The following is an 18,932-nucleotide window of genomic DNA, read 5'->3' as shown; positions in this document are numbered from 1 at the left end:
CTGAGCTATCAGTATATTACTAATACTTTACTCTTTTGATTATTACTTTGTTTATTTTTTGAGACAGGATCTCCCTGTGTAGTCCTGGCTGGCCTGGAACTTGCTGACCTCAAACTCACAGTGATCCTCCTGTCTCTGTCTTCCAAATGCAGAGACTACAGATATCTACCAAACTTCTGGTTGTTATATTTTAAGACAGGGTCTCACTAAGTTTCCCAGGTTGGCCCTGAATTCCCTCTACATCCCTAGTTATTCCTTGAATTGGCCATCAAGAACTTGCCTCTTAAGAAGCTGAATTTCAACCTGTGCCACCAGGCCCTGAGCTTTTACATCTTTTGTTTTGTTTTCTGAGACAGGGTATCACTCTGTAGCACAAACTGGCCTGGAATGATGTAACCCTGGCTGTCTTTGAATTTGCTTTGACCCTCCTTCCTCAGCCTCCCAAGTACTGAGATCACAGGTGCGAGTAAACAATTACTTACATAAGCACCTACACTATATCCTCTGCTCTATCTGTTGGCCTTCAACACCTAAATTAGAGGTGGGTGTGGTGGTGCACGCCTTTAATCCCAGCACTCTGGAGGCAGAAGTAGGAGGATCACTATGAGTTTGAGGCCAACCTGGGGCTGCAGAGTGAGTTCTAGATAAGCCTAGGCTACTGTAAGACCCTACCTTGAAAAAAACAATTAATCAAACAAAGCCTAAATTATTTTACCATCTGGTTGTTTATACAAAAAGCATGCTGACTTTGGCCAAGTCAACTCCACAAACCAACAACATGGTCTTTCTACTTCAAAACTGAATGCTACCTTTGTTGGACATCTCTGATGACAGCATACTAATACTGTCTGCATTTTATTTATTTTTAATTAATTAATTTGTGAGGAGAGAGACAAAGAAACATGGCCGCACCAGGACAAACTCTAGATATATGTGCCATTTTGTGCATCTGGATTTATGTGGGTTCCTTGGAATCAAACCTGGGCCACCAGGTATTGCAAACAAGTGCCTTTAACTGCAGAGCCATCTCTCCAACCCCTAGCATCTGCATCTTAAAGTAGTGGACAAGACAGGCACAGTGGCATATGTCTGTAATTCCAATACTTGGGAGGCTGAGGCAGGAAGATCTAAAGTTCAGGCCAGCCCCAGGAGAAAGAGTAAGAAAAGAGGGGAGGGAGGGAGAGAGAAAGAGGATACACATCATGAAGAGTCATGAACAACGTTACAGTCTCCCACAGGCTCAAGTTTTGAGCCCTGGGTCCCTAGTACATGGTGCTACTTTGAGGTTATGGAGCCTGTAGGAGGGGGAGACAGCCAATCAGATGTGGGTCACTTGAGGGCAGGCCTTTAAAAGTTATAGCCTAAGCCAGGTGTGGTGGCACATGCCTTTAATCCCAGCACTTGGGAGGCAGAGGTAGGAGGATCGCTGTGAGTTCGAGGCTACCTGGAGATGATATAGTGAATTCCAGGTCAGCCTGGGCTAGAGAGATACCCTACCTTGAAAAAAAAAAGTTATAGCCTAGCCCTGGTCCACAATGTGGAAGTCTACACCACTTGCTCCCACCATTGGAAACTGTCCTGCCTTCTCTGCAATGATGTGCTGAAATCCCTCTAAAACTGTGAGCCAGCCACGTAAACCTTTCCTCCCTTAAGGTGTTTCTGTTAGGCATTTGTCACAGTTGAGAAAAGTAACAGGGGCAAAAAGTGCAGACATCTGCTAAGTGATGGGCCTTCAATCCTAATCTCATCCATGCACACAGGAAAGCCATCTTCACCCCTGAACTTTTTTTTTTGGGGGGGGGGGTTTCAAGGTAGGGTCTCACTCTGGCCCAGGCTGACCTGAATTTCACTATGTAGTCTCAGGGTGGCCTTAAACTCACAGCCAGCCTTTTCTACCTCTGCCTCCCGAGTGCTGGGATTAAAGGCATGTGCTACAACGCCTGGCTCACCCCTGAACATTTGAAAGCAAAAGTAGAAAGCCCCTCCTTACCTCCAGCCACACTAAATAGTACCCCGAAGACTTTGCAGAGCAAGGTTCGGAGCCGAACAATTCCTGGCACCTTCACGCCATTCAGATAGCATTTGATCTCAGGTATTCCAGAACCTGCTGCCACTGGCTGGTGAGAAACAAGAGGCACACCCAGAAATTCAAAACCCACTCAGTCTTTAGTCTGCCCTCAACATGTAAACAGCCCAACAGAGAGACCCAAGGTTTTCCCACCCTGCCCAACTCCTGACTAAACAGGTTTCACAGGCAACAGGAGCATGAACATTCTAGAAAGTTCCTTGATCAGTGTGGAGCATCTGCATCATCTGGAAATGTTTCAGTCATCACTGAAGCACCCCACCTCTACACATCTGTGTGTGTGTGTGTGTACGCTCACACACCATGAGTGTGGGTGTGGAGTCCAGAGAAAACTTTTGGGTGCCCTTCTCTATTGCTCACCTTCACACTTCCTTGAAACAGGTTCTTTCCCTCAACCCAGAGCTACATTTTGTTCATAAGTACTGAAGTCTCTAGTCTCCAACAGCCTGTGGACTGGGCTTACAGTTGTGCATGACCATGCTGAGTTTCTTATGTGGATTCTGGGGAATCAAACTTAAGGTATCTCAAGTCTTCCCAGGCCCTCATGTTTAAGTGGCAAGTGCTTTTGGCTGAACCATCTCCCAGCCCTGTATGAAAAATTTTTTTGTTTTGCTTTGTGTATTTGAGGTAGAGTTTCACTCTAGCCCAGGCTGACCTCGAATTCACTACGTAGGCACAGGGTGGCCTCAAACACGCTGCGATCCTCCTACCTTTGCCTCCCAAGTGCTGGGATTAAAGGTGTGTGCTACCATGCCCAGTTCACTATAGTTATTATTTATTTTATTTTATTTTTTGTTTTTTTGAGGTAAGGTTTCACTCTAGCCCAGGCTGACATGGAATTCACTATGTAGTCTCAGGGTGGTCTCAAAATCATGGCAATTCTCCTACCTCTGCCTCTCAAGTGCTGGGATGAAATGTGTGTGCCACCTAGGGGAAGGGAGAGTATTGTCATGGAGTATTTTTTATAATCATGGAAGGTGTTAATAAAAAAATTGAACAACAAAAAAAAAAAACGGCTGTGGAAGTGGCTTAGTGGTTACAGGTACTTGCTTGCAAAGTCAGCTGGCCCAGGTTCAATTTCCCAGCACCCATGTAAAGCCAGATGCAAAGTACTGAATGTTTGACATTTGTTTGCAGTGGCAAGAGACCCTTGTACACCCATATATACACAAAGTAAATAAAAAGTCATTAAAAAAGAAAGAAAGAAAGAAACAACCAACCTCAACAGCAAAAAAAAAAAAAAAAAAAAAAGGTGTGCACCACCATGCCCGGCTTCTGCATGAACATTTTATAACAATTCTCCAGGTGGTTTCTATGTGCTGCTGCTGTTGAGAACCACCTTCCCTGGCTGCATGTTCCTCTCTCATCTCACCAGAAACTAGAGCTTCCAGAAATATGTCCAAATGAAGAAGAGGGCACTTCTGCAGAAACCCACATGCTACATATAGCATTTCCTGACATTCTCCAAATGGAGCTAGAGAAGACAAGCGCAGGCTCCAGAACCGCACAGGCAACTTCCACACGGCCTCACCTCAATCAGGACCAGGAGGCTTGCCAGGAAGACAAAGGTCAGGTTAAAGCCCAAGAGTTCGAGGAGGGACAGGGCAAGGCAGCCTTTCTGACTGCATTCCTCCACCGCTGCAAAACTGGGTCAAGGAAAATGGCTCCCAGACATGTGCGTCCCATTCACTAGAAACAGTGCTTCCTCCCCTATGTCAGGTCGACTGCTCAGGGGCACACCTTCCTGTGAGACACCACAGTTCTTGAAAGCGCCTTGGATGCTGTCTACATTAAGAACCATTTAAAGATAGGGAATACCCCAAACATTATAAAAATAAAAAACACCATACACTCACAATTAGATTTAGCAAACCTTACCATCATGCCATATTTGCTCCAGATTTTTTTTTTTTTTTTTTTTTTTAAGTAAGGTCTTGCTGGGTCTATCCCAGGCTGACCTGGAATTCACTATGTAGTCTCATGGTGGCCTTGAATTCATGGCGCTCCTCCTACCTCTGCCTCCCGATATTGGGATGAAAGCCATGCGCCACCACACCCCCCCTTGATACAGATTTTAAACAGCCATTAGATATACCTAAACAAACCATCCCCTTTTCCCTCCTGTCAGGGAGAAACTACCAGTGACCTACTGCTCAGCCTTCCCTATGTGTCTGATATATGCATACCACTCTATTCTGTGCTGTGTGTACATTTTACATCCTTTTTCCTCTCTCAACACACTGCTGAGAATTAGCCCTTTTGATACACACAGCTGTGGCTCATTTATTTTAGCTTCTATGTAAAATTATACCCTAAATAAACCATAATTTTTCCATTTCCTCATTTGGCAATTCAACCTTCTGTTGTCATAAAGCTGCCACAAAAGTTGCCTCAGCCACATCTGAAATCCATGTCTGGAAGAGAAGTCTGGAAGGAATACACACCTTCTATTTCTTATTGTCACTTAGTGGCCACTCTGCTGTCCTCCTCTGAGAACTCCCTGCGCTATTTTTTTTTTTTCTTAAGATGTACGCATTCTTTTGGTCTTTTATTCCCCTCCCCGTGCCTTGGCACAATACTGTGGCTTAAGCCCAGGGCCATACTCATACAAGTAAAGTGCTCTACTGAACGACATCCCCAGCCCTTTTTTATTGTCACTTTGAGACAGCATCTCACTAAGTTGCCCAGGCCTGCCTATAACTCATTTTATATCCTGCACAGACAATAAACTTTTTTTGGTTTTTCGAGGTAGAGTCTCGCTCTAGTCCAGGTTGACCTGAAATTCACTATGTAGTCTCAGGGTGGCCTTGAACTCATGACAATCCTCCTACCTCTGCCTCCCCAGTACTGGGATTAAAGGCGGGTGCCACCACACCTGACTAACAGTGAACTTTTGATCTTCCCACCTCAGCCTTCTGAGTAGCTGGGATTATAGGCAAGTACCACCAGGCCTGGCTTTGTCTCTTAAATGCATAGAAAACACCCTATCCCAGGCTGTGATTTGTTTTTCACTGTATTTGTGGTACTTCTTCATTTGTGGGTTGGACGGTTGTCTTTATAAATCTTTACTTTGCAGTAGGTAGTGCGTCAGTCTCATAAATCTTTACTCTGATGTGTTCACATTTGTTAGTCTTTTCCTTTATAGCTTTCTAGAATTTCTTTTAACTTTTTCATTGATAGCTCCCATAAGCCTTCTTGAATTTTAAGAAATTATTTCTTATGCTTGATGCTATTTAGTCTCTTAGCACTTTGTTTTGCAAGCCTGGCGTAGTGGTGCAAGGCTGTAATCCCAACACTCAGGAAGCAGAGATAGAAGGGCCATGAAGTCCAGGCAAATTTCAGCTACATAGTGAGTCTGAGTCCAGACTGGGCTATACGAGACCATCTCAAAAATAAAAATAAACCTTTAATCCATCTATAATCTAGCTTTATAAAAGCAGGTATCTAATTTTATAGTTCTTCACATGGGCAGCCGATGTCCCAGCGTCTTTTATTAAATAATCCCTCCCTTCCCCACTAATTGCTGACATTAGCTGTCAGTCATATTTTGATATGCATAGATAAGGGTTTGCTTTTCTCAAATCTTCCTAGTGTTTTAACTGGGCATTATCTGCACTAACTAGACATGGTTTCAACAATGACATCCTGTTTTATAAGTCTTGACAGCAAGTCTACCTGCTTGTTGTTCAAACTGTATAAACTACCTTTGGTCCTTTATTCTTTCAAGACTGATGTAAAAAGAGCACTGTTGCCTTCCATGATAAATTCTACTGGAAGGCTAACTGGAACACTGAACTTGTAAACACTGCCAGGTTTGTGACATCTGAGTCTTTCCCACCATGAATATGAATATCTCACTACTTCCTTTTCTGTCCTCCAGTTATAAATAAAAGCCTATAGTAAGTAGCTTTCAGATCCCATGTTTATTCATTTCTTTACTTTCCTTTATTTTTTTTTTTTCTTTTGAGGCAGAGTCTCACTCTAACTCAGGTTGACCTGAAATTCACTTGGTAGCCCAAGGCTGGCCTTGAACTAAGGACCTCAGCCACTCATGTGCTGGGATTAAAGACAAGCACCACCACACCCGGCTCTGTGTATTCATTTCTGGACAAGAAGGAACCTCAAGGAGCTGAGGCCACACAAAGGATACATGTTTGCACCACTCCAAACTTGAGTTGCGTGAAGAGTCGCACAAAAAAGTCCACAAAGAGTCCCACCTGCAAAGAGCAAGAGACCAACACATCTCCATTCCCAAGTGAGGTACGAGCATACTTCGTGTGACACTGTCACCAACCAACGAGGGAGTGAACTGCGTATTAGTCTACTTTGGCTTTTGAGGAGATCCTGCCCCAGCCTGACCTCCTAACCCTACACAGAAGAAAGGAAGGGGTACAAGATGCAGAGAAGATGAGAGAGCAAGATGACCCTTATGTGGTTAAACAGGAGTAAGGCCTAGCTGCATGAAGAACCACATGGTTTCCAAAAAAAGATTCAGAAGAACAGCCCAGGTATGTCTTCAGTGATGCCTAGCTAAATAAGCACTTGGCTTAGACACTAATTTAAAGGGCAACACTTATTCTCAGGTGTATGTGTTTTCTGGGTGTTTGTTAAGGTGTTTTATATTTGTAAGTCATTATTTTGACTGAGAACCACCCTACGGCCACAGGCTCCTGAGTAGTAGGAACAGAAGCTATAGCTCCACTGTTCTACTCACGTAACACGTAAGGGACACCCAGAAAGCCTTCTAATCTAGGAGAGTAAGGGTCGAAGGCTTCTTACTTTAACTCTGGCCTTCCCTCCAGCCAATGTCTAGAGGCCTTTTAGCAACAAAGCAGGGAGCATAGCACATCAAAGGACGAGGAAAGTGGCTATGGCTGAGGGCTGCCCCATGCTAAAAAGGGGGCTTCCTTCTGAGCATCTTAAAGGCCAGAGGAGACATGGCCAGTGTTAGTAACTGGTGGTTCCAAGGAGCTGGACAGAATAGTAGCAGGCAGACTTACAAGTACAATGTAAACGACCACACTCAGGACAGGGATATCTACAACAAGGATATACACAAAATAGATGCTCAGGGTTTTTTTTTTTTGGGGGGGGGAGTTATTTGTTTGAGGTAGGGTCTCCCTCTAGCCCAGGTTGACTTGGAATTCACTCTGTGGTCTCAAACTCATGGTGATCTTCCTACCTCAGCCTCCCAAGTACTGGGACACCAGTTTTAATAAAACAAAGCAACTAAGCCAACCCAAGTTCCTGTCCGGTGGTATTCACCAGAATGGCAGCAAACAGGCCTTATGAACACTAATAGTCCCACTAGAAAACATTCCTTGTGAATTTACTATAGTAAAAAAAAGTCCATAAACGTGGACTGTGGCTGGAGCTGTGTATAGGAAACACTTGCTGACACTCCCCAGGTATGTGGAGGAGAGTTAAGTAGGAGGCCTGTGGCCAGTTCTAGAGAAGGGATAATAACACAGCCACTGCTAGGCCAGGCATCTACCCTAACACTATCAGTGGAAACCAGACCCCGCATGTGCCTTGTGGCTGGCTGCTGACTTTTCCAGTTTCCCTTCTTCAGGACTAGTAATATGAAGCCTGCAGTTATGAACCCAGACATTTGCTTTCATATTCCTTGGCGATGCTTTCAGCTTTCCCTGTCTGTGAGCCACCTATGGACTGTGGAGTCCAGGAGCCTCCACCCTCCACTGTGTTCTAGATAAATAAGCAACGTGAAGGAGCAGCCAGGGTGGCGTGACGTCAACACCCACAGTGCACTCCATCCGATACTTTACCTACCGCTAGACAGATGTATCATCTCACTTATCAGGTAGATTATGGGTTATGACCTATAGTCATATCCTAAGAGATAAGTTCTGGCCAAGCTTTTGAGGGCTTACAGAGTCCAGAATTATATGCCTCCCTTTCACTTCACAAAGCAGAAGTAAAGGAAGCATGAAAAACTGGGCCAAGATTATTAAAAGAACACACCAAAAAGAAATGGCAGTCTTAGCTATGACAATGCCATCAATGTTAGAGTGACAAATGACCAAAGTCATTCATCAGGCCAGGGCTTTCCCTCTGATTCCCATGATCTGCTGCTCACCAGCCCAGTGCAGACTCCAATGGCAAACACCACCATCCACTTCACGGCCTCGTACCGTCGACCTTTCTGTTTGCATGGGAAAAGAACAGTTCCTTTTATTACAGGGAAGGAATGCATCTTGTCCAACCAGCTCTATACTAACGGCCACAGACAGCAAGCTGGTGAGGGGAGAGCTGGGACCTCAGCAGGCACACAATGTGAGAATGACAAACCCTACAGGCTGGGCTGGGTACCATAACTCAGGGTACCCTGACTGGCAGGAGGAATGTCTAGGGACTTAAACATCACTATCTCATGAAAAGGCTTAAAGGCCAAGGGGGACGGGTATTTACTGCAATATTTTGAAACAAAGATAAACTATCCTAAGACCTACCTACTCAGGCCTATGGGACATACGACCCTGATCTCATCTGAAGACCTACTTGGTCCTGAGAGATCAAGAGCTGTGGGACTCACCTTGTTATCCATGGTCTCCAAAACCTCCAAGTAAGGCTCATTGATACAGCGATCATAGTCCAAACTCTGGAAGGGGGATGCAGGAGTAACAAATGTTATATCCATGAAGGGAGAGTTAGGAATTAAGACAACTTTTTTTTTTTTTTTTGGTTTTTTGAGGTAGGGTCTCACTCTAGCATAGGCTGACGTGGAACTCTAACACAAGACAAAGCTCCAAATTCCTGCATTTGGGTGGGAGGATAGGCATCTGCAGTGCCAGAAGGGTTCGTCTGGACACAATGCAGACTTGGGCCACATAAGCCTGCAGCTTCAGATCCTGCCTGAGACCCTCCAGTGTCTGCATGCACAGTGAGGTCCAGCACTGCTGACTCCCAAGAACACTTCATGCTCCCAGGAAAACTGTCGTCTTCTTTTTTTTTTTTTTAACTAAAGGAGGGTCTAACCCTAGCCCAGGTTGGCTTCAAACTCAGCAATTCTACCACCATGCCTGGCTAAAAATTGTCTTTTTTTTGGGGGGGGGGAGGCAATGTTTGAGGTAAGGTCTCACTCTAGCCCAGGCTGACCTAGAATTCACTATGTAGTCTCATAGTGGTCTCGAACTCACAGGAACCCTCCTACCTCTGCCTCTCGAGCACTGGGATTAAAGGTGTGTGCCACTATGCCTGGCTTAAAATTTGCTGGAGAAATGGCTTAGAAGTTAAAGCACTTGCCTGCTAAGCCTAAGGACCCAGGTTTAATTCCTCAGTACCCACATAAGCCATATGCACAAGGTGGTGAGTGTGTCTGGAGTTCGTCTACACTGGCTAGCCCTACAGCACCCATTCTCTCTCTAATAGATAAGTATACACACACACACACACACACACACACACACATATTCTCTCTCTAATAGGTAAGTACACACACACACATACATACATACATACATATGAAACTTGTCTTTAAGGGCCAGGTGTGGTGGCACACATCTTTAATCCCAGCACTTGGGAGGCAGAGGTAGGAGGACTGCCATGAGTTTGAGGCCACCCTGAGATTCCATAGTGAATTCCAGGTCAGCCTGGGATACAGTGAGACCCTACCTTGATAAACCAAAAAAAAATTTGTCTTTAAAAAATTTTTTTACATTTATTTGAGATCAGAGAGAGGAAGAGAATATGGGCATGCCAGGGCCTTTTGCCACTACAGATGAACTCCAGATGCATACGTCACTTTGTACATCTGGCTTTATGTGGGTACTAGGGAACCAAACCTGGACCAGCAGGTTTTGCAAGAAAATACCTTTAGCCACTAAGCCATTTCCCCAGTCCCAGGGAAAGTTTTTTTTTTTTTTTTTTTTAATATTTTATTATTTATTTGAGAGAGAGAGAGAGAGAATGGGCATGCCAGGGCCTCCAGCCCTGTAAATGAATTCCAGATACATGTGCCCCCTTGTGCATCTGGCTCATGTGGGTCCTGGGGAATTGAACCTGGGTCCTTTGGCTTTGCAGGCAAATGTCTTAACCGCTAAGCCATCCCTCCAGCCCCCAGGGAAAGTTTTAAATGGCATACTTTTAAGGCTGGAGATGTAAGGTCAGAGGCAGCATGCTTACCTAGCATGCACAAGGCCCTGGGTCCCATCCCAAGCATCACAGAAAGAAGGATTTTCCCTGTCTCTACAAAACAGCTAAAGACCTTCAGTTATCACCAGTCTTGCCCAAATTACTCCATTAGATGTGAACAAAACATCCAATTATCCAGAACCATGTTAATTCAGGTCAACTAATTATAACAACCTTTATATGCAGTTTCTAGGAGAACAAGGCTGGTCACAATACAAACCCAGATGGAGAGTACTTTAAAATTGACTTCTGGCTTATGTTTGGAGGAGGCACAGGTTCAGCCTGGCTTCTACAGCAGTGCATGCTCCTTTAGCCATGCTCTGCAAAACAAGAATATCCTACAAACAATTTGCAGAGGTGCCAAGGACATTTTGATGAAACAATTCAGAGGAAATCATTTCAGTTTTATTTTTATTTTTTTTAATAATAAAACTCACTAAATCCGTCAAAATTTTAATTTACATTTGTCTTAGTCATTTCAGTTTTATACTAATAGTCTTCCCTGTGCTTCCTTTCCCCCAGACCCATTCCACAGCATCAGCAGTTGAAGAATGTGCTGGACACTGGCCTGACAGCCCCTGTCCCAGGAAAAGGTTTCAAGTTGGACAATCAGTGTGATACCTGACACGGATTCCATCTACAGGACTACTAGCAGCAGGTCCAAATTCGTTTTTGTGGGAGTTGGGGAATAGTGAGAGGAGACTGATAAATCAGTAATCATATATCTAAAGACTACACAAAACAACGAAATAATCACAGCAAGTCTATAACAGGAAGATACGGAAAATATTCAAACACTAAGCAAAAAGAAGGGGGGGTGGCAAGATGCAATGAAAAAATTAAAAATGAAACGAGAAAGCCAGGGGTGGTAGTGCACACCTTTAAACCTAGCACTTCAGAGACTGAGGTAGTATTATATTACCTCAAGGTTAGCCTGGGCTACAGTGAGTTCCAGGTCTGCTTGACCTAGAGTGATACCTTACCTCCAAAAAAAAAGCCATGTGTGGTGGCATACATTTTTAATCCCAGCACAGAGATAGGAGGATCACCATGAATTTGAGGCCACTGAGACTATATAGTGAATTCCAAGTCAGCCTGGGCTAGTGAGACACTACCTCAAAAAACCAAAAAAGAACAAGATGCACAGTAAAATGTATAATAAGGACTTAGGGATGCAGCTCAGTGGTAGAACAGTTACCTAGCATGCACAAGGTCCTGGGTTAAATTCCCAACATCAGAAAACAAAACAAAACTGAAATGTATAACATGATCCCATTTTGATTAAACTCATAGCGATCCTCCTACCTGTGCCTCCCAAGTGCTAGGATTAAAGGCATATGCCACCATACCCGGCCCTGTAAATCGTTTTCTTTTTGTTTTTTGTCTTGTTCTGTTTTCTCTTTTTTCTTTTTAAAACCTTTTTATTCATTTTTTGAATTTTTTTGGGGGGGGGTAGAGATGGCTTAGTGGTTAAACGCTCGCCTGTGAAGCCTAAGGACCCTGGTTCGAGGCTCCATTCACCAGGACTACGTTAGCCAGATGCACAAGGGGACTCATAGGTCTGGAGTTCTTCTGCAGTGGCTGGGGGCTCTGGCCCCATTCTTTCCTCTCCCATCTCTCTTTCTGTTTCTTCCCTCCCTTCTCCCCTCCATTCACGTGTGTGCATGCATTTTTGTATGTCTGCAGGCCAGATGTCTATGTCAAGTGTCTTCCTCAGTCTCTCTCCACATTATTATCTTTTTATTTTGACAGAGAGAGAATAGGCATGCCAGGACCTTTAGCCGCTGCAAAAGACCACTACACGTGTGCACCCCTTGTGGCGCATGTACAACAGCATGTGCTTGCATCACTGTGCATCTGGCTATGTGGGACCTAAAGATTTGAACGTGAGGCTTCACAGGCAAGTGCCTTAACTGCTAAGCCATTTCTCCAGCCCTACTTTTTTTTTTCTTTTTCTTTTTGGTAATTTGAGGTAAGGTCTTACTCTAGCCCAGACTGACCTGGAATTCACTATGTAGTCTCAGGGTGGCCTCAAACTCATGGAGATATTGCTACCTCTGCTTCCCAAGTGCTGTGATTAAAGATGTGTGCCACCAAGCCCAGCCCCACATTATTTGTTAACACAAGGTCTTTTGCTGAACTTAAAGCTAACTGACTGGGCTAGAATTGCTAGCTGGCAAGCCTTAGGAATCCACCCATCACTGAGTTTACAACTGTGCACTACCACACCCCACATTTTACATGGGTGCTAGGGATCCAAACTCAGGTCCTCGTGCTTATATGGCAAACACTTTACTCACTGAGCTGTCTCGCTATCTCTTCAGTAATTTGTACAGGTACCCTGCTACTGTGGTTATGAGCAAAATGGTAACTGGCATGAAGCATAAAGAGGAAGGCTGGCATTCAAGCAGGAAAGGGCATGTGTAGGGACTAGGGAGAAGGCTTGGGGGATGAGCACTTGCTGTGAAAGCACAAGCACCTAAGTTGGACCCCAGCATCCATGTAAAAAGCCATGGCCAGCCTAAACAACACATGGTGAGATCTAGGCTCAGTGTGAGACTCCCTCTCAAGGAAATAAGATTGAAGATACAGAGAAAGTCACCAGATGTCCATACACCACAAACCTCTGCATATGTAGTGTGTGCACATTTGCACATACATGTGCACATACTACACAGGTACATATCATACCCACACACACACACAATAATGAATGATATAAAAATAAAATCAAGGAGTAAAGGATGGCTTAGCAGTTAAGGTGTTTGCCTGCAAAGCCAAAGGACCCAGGTTCGATTCCCCAGGACCCACGTTAGCCAGATGCACAAGGAGGTGCATGCATCTGATGTTTGTTTGCAGTGGCTGGAGGCCCAGACATGCCCATTCTCTCTCTCCCTCTTTCTCTGTCAAATAAATAAAATAAAATATTTAAAATGAATAAAATAAAATCAGGGAGCTGGAGAGATGGCTTAGTGATTAAGGAGCATGCCTGTGAAGCCTAAGGACACAGGTTCGATTCTCCAGGTCCCATGTAAACCAGATGCATATGGTGGTGCATGCATCTGGAGTTTATTTGCACTGGCTAGAGGCCCTGGAGTGCCCATTCTCCCTCCCCACGACCCCTCCACCCCCATCTCTAATGAATAAAAATAAAAATCTTACCTAGGTATGGTGGTACACACCTTTAATCCCAGCACTCTGGAGGTACAGGTAGGAGAACTGCTGTGAGTTCAAGGCCACCCTGAGACTGCCTGGGCCAGAGTGAGACCCTACCTCAAAAAACCAAACAATAAAATAAAAATCTTTAAAAAAATAAAGAAAGAAAATAAATTCAGGGCCAGGTGCAGTGGTATACACCTTTAATCCCAGCACTTAGGAGGCAGAGGTAGGAGGATCACCTTGAGTTCAAGGCCACCCTGAGACTACATAGTGAACTCCAAGTCAGCCTGGGCTACAGCAAGATCCTACTTCAAAAAAACAATAAAATAAAATAAATAAACTCAGCCGGGCATGGTGGTACGCGCCTTTAATCCCAGCACTTGGGAGGCAGAGGCAGGTGGATTGCCATGAGTTTGAGGCCACCATGAGACTACATAATGAACTCTAGGTCAGCCTGGGCTAGAGCGAGACCCTACCCCAGAAAATCAAAATAATAAAATGGATCCCCTCAAGCAGACCATGAACCTAGGTGAGCTAAGGGGATGGCAAAAGCCAAGAATGGGAGGCTTTAAAGTCTTCTGCTAAGCAGAACCTTTCCCTAACTCAAAAGAGCAATACAGGCTCTGGGACCTGCAAGAAAGCATCACTGTTAATAACCTGACAGGTCTTATGAATTCAAACTGTCTGTAAAAATAAATGCCAAGCTGGGATGTGATGGTTCATACCTAATCACAACACTTAAGAGGCTGAAGTAGAGGATTTCTGTGAGTTTGAGGCCAGCCCAGGCTACAGAATGATTTCCAGGTCAGCTTGGACTATAGTAAAAGCGGAGACCTAGCCTCAAAATAAAACAAACACAAAAACAAACCAAAAAATTGGCTATCACAATGGGGACTCTAGGGCTAAGGAGAAGGCTCAGTGGATAAAATGCTACCGCACAAGCATGAGTAGCTGAGTTTAGATCTCCAGAATCCATGAAAAGCCAGACACAAGAGTGCAAGCACCTACAATCCCAGGACAACTCACCTGGTGTAGACAGCAGAGGACAAGAAACCCTGCTACCTCAAACAAGGTGGAAGGCCAGGGCCGACATCTGAGGATGGCCTCTGATCTGCCCCTGTACACACACTGACACGATGCCACACAAAATGGGGATTCTAACATTCTGTTACTCTAACCCAGTTTACCAAAGAAAAGGTCAAGTCCAAGGCCTAAACTCCTGAAGGAGGAATAAAAAACACATAAGATGTTTTCAACAAGTGGGTGGGAAGGAACACTTGGGAAGTTGAGGCAGGAAAATAAGAAGTTCAAGGTCATATTCACTTGCATAGGAAATTCAAGGCCAGTTTGGGCTACAAGAGACCCTGTCTCAGGAAAAAACAAAACAAAACAAAACAAAAAAAAACACTGTAGCCTGAGATATAGTGGTTTTATATCAGCTAGGGCTACATGTGCAAAGCAAAGAGAAAGAGAGAGGAATAAAAGGAAAAAAGAAAGAGGAAGGAAAAGGAAGGAAGGGAACTATATAATATTATATGATAGAAACAGCATGATATATATACTCCTGTAATCCCAGCACTTGGGGAGACAGTGGCAAGAAAAATTCTCGAAAGAAGTCAGCCTGGGCTACACAGACCCTATTTCCCAAAATAAACATGCAAAGAAACTAATAAAATAAAAATACCTTAAGTCAGAAGTGATGGTGCATACCTGTAATTTCAGCACTAAGAGGCTAAGGCAGGAGGATCTTGACTTGGAGTCCAGCCTAGGTTACAAGAGTTCAGGCCAGATGAGGCTAGCTAACCAGAATGTCTTGAAAACAATAAAATAAATAAGCAAATAAAATGTGGAAAAGTAGCAACATAAAAGTTGTTATCAAGTTGGGAGGGAGAACAGATTAAAACAGTTATTCAGTAATGAATAATTACTGAATGAGTAATAAGACTTCTATTATCTTTTTTTAAATAGTTTAAACATTATACAATCTTGGCTTAATTTTGTTATTTGAAATGCCATACAAAAGGTCATCAAAAGCTGGGTGCAGTGTCACACACCTTTAATTGCAGTACTCGAGAGAGAGAGGTAGGAGGATCTCTGTGAGTTAGAAGCCACCCTGAGACGACATAGTGAATTCCAGGTCAGCCTGGGCTAGAATGAGATCCTACCTTGAAAAACCAAAAAAAAAAAAAAAAAAATCTTGCACCAATTAAGTGATAATCAGTCTCACTACCAACATTTTGGCCACACACACCCTTTTTTTTTAATGAATTTTCAAGGTAGGGTCTAGCCCAGCCTGACCTTGAACATACTCTGTTACCCCAGTCTGGCTTCAAACTTAAAGGGTCCTCCTACCTACCTCAGTAGAAGTAGGAGGACTGCTGTGAGTTCAAGGCCACCCTGAGACTACATAGTGAATTCCAGGTCATTCTGGGCTAGAGCAAAACCCTACCTCAAAACAAAACAAAACAAAAAACGTTTAGGGCAAATATATACCACAGATCTATACCAACATCAACACAGACCTTGTTTGGGGTTAAGGTAAAGAAAAAGACGTGCTTGGCCCCTTTCCCAGGAGCCCAGTTATCTCTTCTCTGCTCCCTGGAACAGAAGGTCAAAGAGTATCTCTGGCTGGAATAGCTGCTTCACTCTGATGTGAACAGCCACTCAGGGGACTGATTCCCCAGTACCCACATAAATCCAGATGCGCAGTGACACATGTCTAGAGTTCCACTGCAGTAGCAAGATGCCCTGGTGCACCCAGTCTCTCTGTCTCCCTCTCCTTGCACATGAATTTTAAAAGGCAGAGCTGGAACCACTACTAGTGCTTAGTCAGTACCATGGTCTGGATGTCTGGGCCAGTGGCATACATTATCCTTAAGGTTTTTATCCCACCTGGAGAAATTGTGATAGAATTCTCACAAAATAAGCCCAGGACATTATATGTTGACAAAACCAAAAAACATAAATAAAGCTGGGCATGATGGCACACACCTTTAATCTCAGAACTCAGGAGGCATAGCGCCACCCTGAGACTACATAGTGAGTTCCGGGTCAGCCTGGGCTAGAGTGAGACCCTACCTCAAAAACAAAAACAAAAAAAGGCCTTTCGTCTGTAAAGCCTAAGGACCCAGATTCACTTCCCCAGTACCCACATAAGCCAGATTCACATGGTGACACATGCATCTGACGTTAATTTACAGAGGCTGGAGGCCCTAGCATGCTCATTCTCACTCACTCTCTCACATAAATAAATAAAGTTTAAAAATGTAAAAAAGTATAAAAAGGTATTAAAAAATTTTTAAGTATAAAAATAATATTTTGGGCTGGAGAGATGGCTTAGTTGTTAAACGCTTGCCTGTGAAGCCTAAGGACCCTGGTTTTAGGCTTGATTCTCCAGGACCCACATAAGCCAGATGTACAAGGGGGCGCATGCATCTGGAGTTTGTTTGTAGTGGTTGGAGGCCCTGGCATGCCCATTCTCTATCTGCCTCTTTCTCTGTCTGTCTGTTGCTTTCAAATAAATAAAAAAACAAATGAAAACATATTTTAAAAAATAACTTTCCTGAAAAAAATAAAATAAAATAAAAATGTATATTTTAATAGCCACTTGCTACTTTAGTTACCCAAAACAGCATCTGCCGACCTCACCTCATAGTCTTTCCTTGGAAGGATCTCATCCTCCTCTTCCTGTGTCTCCCCAAGGATGGTCTAGAAAAACAGATTCACAGAAGGGAGGCCTTTTTATTAATTAACAGTGAAAGGAGGCTGGAGAAATGGCTTAGCAGTTAAGGCTCTTGCCTGCAAAGGCTAAGGACCCAGGTTCAATTCCCCAGAAACCATATAAGCCAGCTGCACACAGTGGTGCATGCATCTGTTGTTTGGTTGCTGTGACTACAGGCCCTGGTGCACCCATTCTCTCTCTCTAATAAATAAGTAAAAATAAAAGTATTTGAAAAAAAAAGAGTGGAAGGGGGCTGGAGAGATGACTTAGTGGCTAAGGCGTGTTTGCCTGCAAAGCCAAAGAACCTTGGTTGGATTCTCCAAAACCCATATAAGCCAGAAGCACAAGGGGGCGCATGCATACAGAGTTCATTTGCAGTGGCTGGAGGCCCTGGCACGCCCATTCTCTCTCTCTCTGCCTCTTTCTCACGCTCAAATAAATAAAATAAAGTTAAAAAACAAACAAGCACTTTAGGCCCGGCGTGGTGGCGCACGCCTTTAATCTCAGCACTTGGGAGGCAGAGGTAGGAGGATCGCCATGAGTTTGAGGCCACCCTGAGACTCCATAGTGAATTCCAGGTCAGCCTGAGCCAGAGCGAGATCCTACCTCGAAAAACCAAAAACAAACAAACAAACAAAAAAAAAAAAAAAACAAGCACTTTAAAGCCGGGTGTGGTGGCGCATGCCTTTAATCCCAGCACCGCAGAGGTAGGAGGATCGCCATAAATTCGAGGACACCCTGAGACTACATAGTGAATTCCAGGTCAGCCTGAGCTAGAGTGAGACCCTACCTCAAAAAAGAAAAAAAGAAAAAAAAACTTTATAAAAAAAGATGGAAGAGAAGTATTAGCAAAACCCGTTGTTAGTGTCTGAATCAGCTGGATTCATCAACAAGGGGAAAATGATTTTTAAAATAATTGGGAGAAAGATGAGATCTTGTCATCAGCTGAACTCATCACTTCTATTGATTAGTACATTCTCCATATAATCAGGCTTAGCCGTCAAGACACCTCAAAGATGTGCGATGGCAACTAAAGGAGCAGAAGATTTGCAATAACGTGATAAACTAATGATGTGCCGAAATATGCAATCTGATGGGAGAACCTGTCAACTCTGGGGACACCGCTCAAGTTTTCCCAGGTTGCTTTGCAGAGGGAAGGTGGACATCAGTGACCCAGAAAGGGTGAGGGATTGATTGAATAAGACGAGGCTGCAGAAACTAAACCAGCGGCATGAGCACAAAGTGCTACGAAGGGGCTCATTCAGAAAAACGCCTGCTGGCTTCATTCAAAAGTCCTTTCAGAGGGACATAAAAGAAAATACAGATGGGATTCACCCGAGCTGGCTGTGATTTCCCCCCGAGACTGCAGGGAGGGGTGAGGAGGAAAGAACTGAGAGTCGGGCACGCGAAGAAGGGCGGATGCTTGCAGAGCCCAGGCTGCGGTCCCCAGGCCCCACCCGCAGCCACCTGCCGGCGCGGTCCGGCCCGGCCCCACCCCCCGGCAACGCCTCTCGCTGTCCCTTAGCAACCGCCCCCTCCCCAGCCCGCTCCGCCCGCAGCTCACCAGCTCCTCCGGGGTGCGGCTCTCACGCTCCCCGCAGCAGCAGCACCACCTGCAACAGCAGCACAGGGAGCCCCTGCACCCCGCCATCTTCCTCTTTTACTGCCACTCCGGACCCCGGTGCCAACGCCTCCCCCCACCCCTCCCACCTGGGAGCCGCGCCTCACGTGACTGGCCCCGGGAGGGTCACGTGACCATCTCGAGCTAGGGGAACGGACCCAGGGAGTGGCTGCCGACGGGTGGAGCGAGGGCGC

General features: G+C 44.7%; 1 protein-coding gene across 1 annotated transcript in view; it reads right to left on the bottom strand.

Moving 5' to 3' along the window:
• The window catches only part of Clcn6 (chloride voltage-gated channel 6), a 45,338-nt gene extending 26,502 nt beyond the window's left edge, over positions 1–18,836 (bottom strand). Inside the window, exons 1-7 of the mRNA XM_045150768.1 lie at positions 18,682–18,836; positions 17,045–17,104; positions 8,640–8,705; positions 8,184–8,249; positions 6,237–6,303; positions 3,618–3,724; positions 1,991–2,117 (exon numbers count right to left, since the gene is read on the bottom strand). Coding sequence (XP_045006703.1) covers positions 1,991–2,117; positions 3,618–3,724; positions 6,237–6,303; positions 8,184–8,249; positions 8,640–8,705; positions 17,045–17,104; positions 18,682–18,768 — 580 coding nt within the window. The 5' untranslated portion in view covers positions 18,769–18,836. The remainder of the gene's footprint in view (positions 1–1,990; positions 2,118–3,617; positions 3,725–6,236; positions 6,304–8,183; positions 8,250–8,639; positions 8,706–17,044; positions 17,105–18,681) is intronic.
• Between the last annotated feature and the right edge of the window lie 96 nt (positions 18,837–18,932).

This window comes from Jaculus jaculus, chromosome 5 (assembly GCF_020740685.1).
Source record: "Jaculus jaculus isolate mJacJac1 chromosome 5, mJacJac1.mat.Y.cur, whole genome shotgun sequence".
Lineage (NCBI taxonomy): Eukaryota > Metazoa > Chordata > Mammalia > Rodentia > Dipodidae > Jaculus > Jaculus jaculus.
The sequence above is the reverse complement of the archived record's forward strand: the minus strand, read 5'-3'. Positions and strand labels throughout refer to the sequence as shown.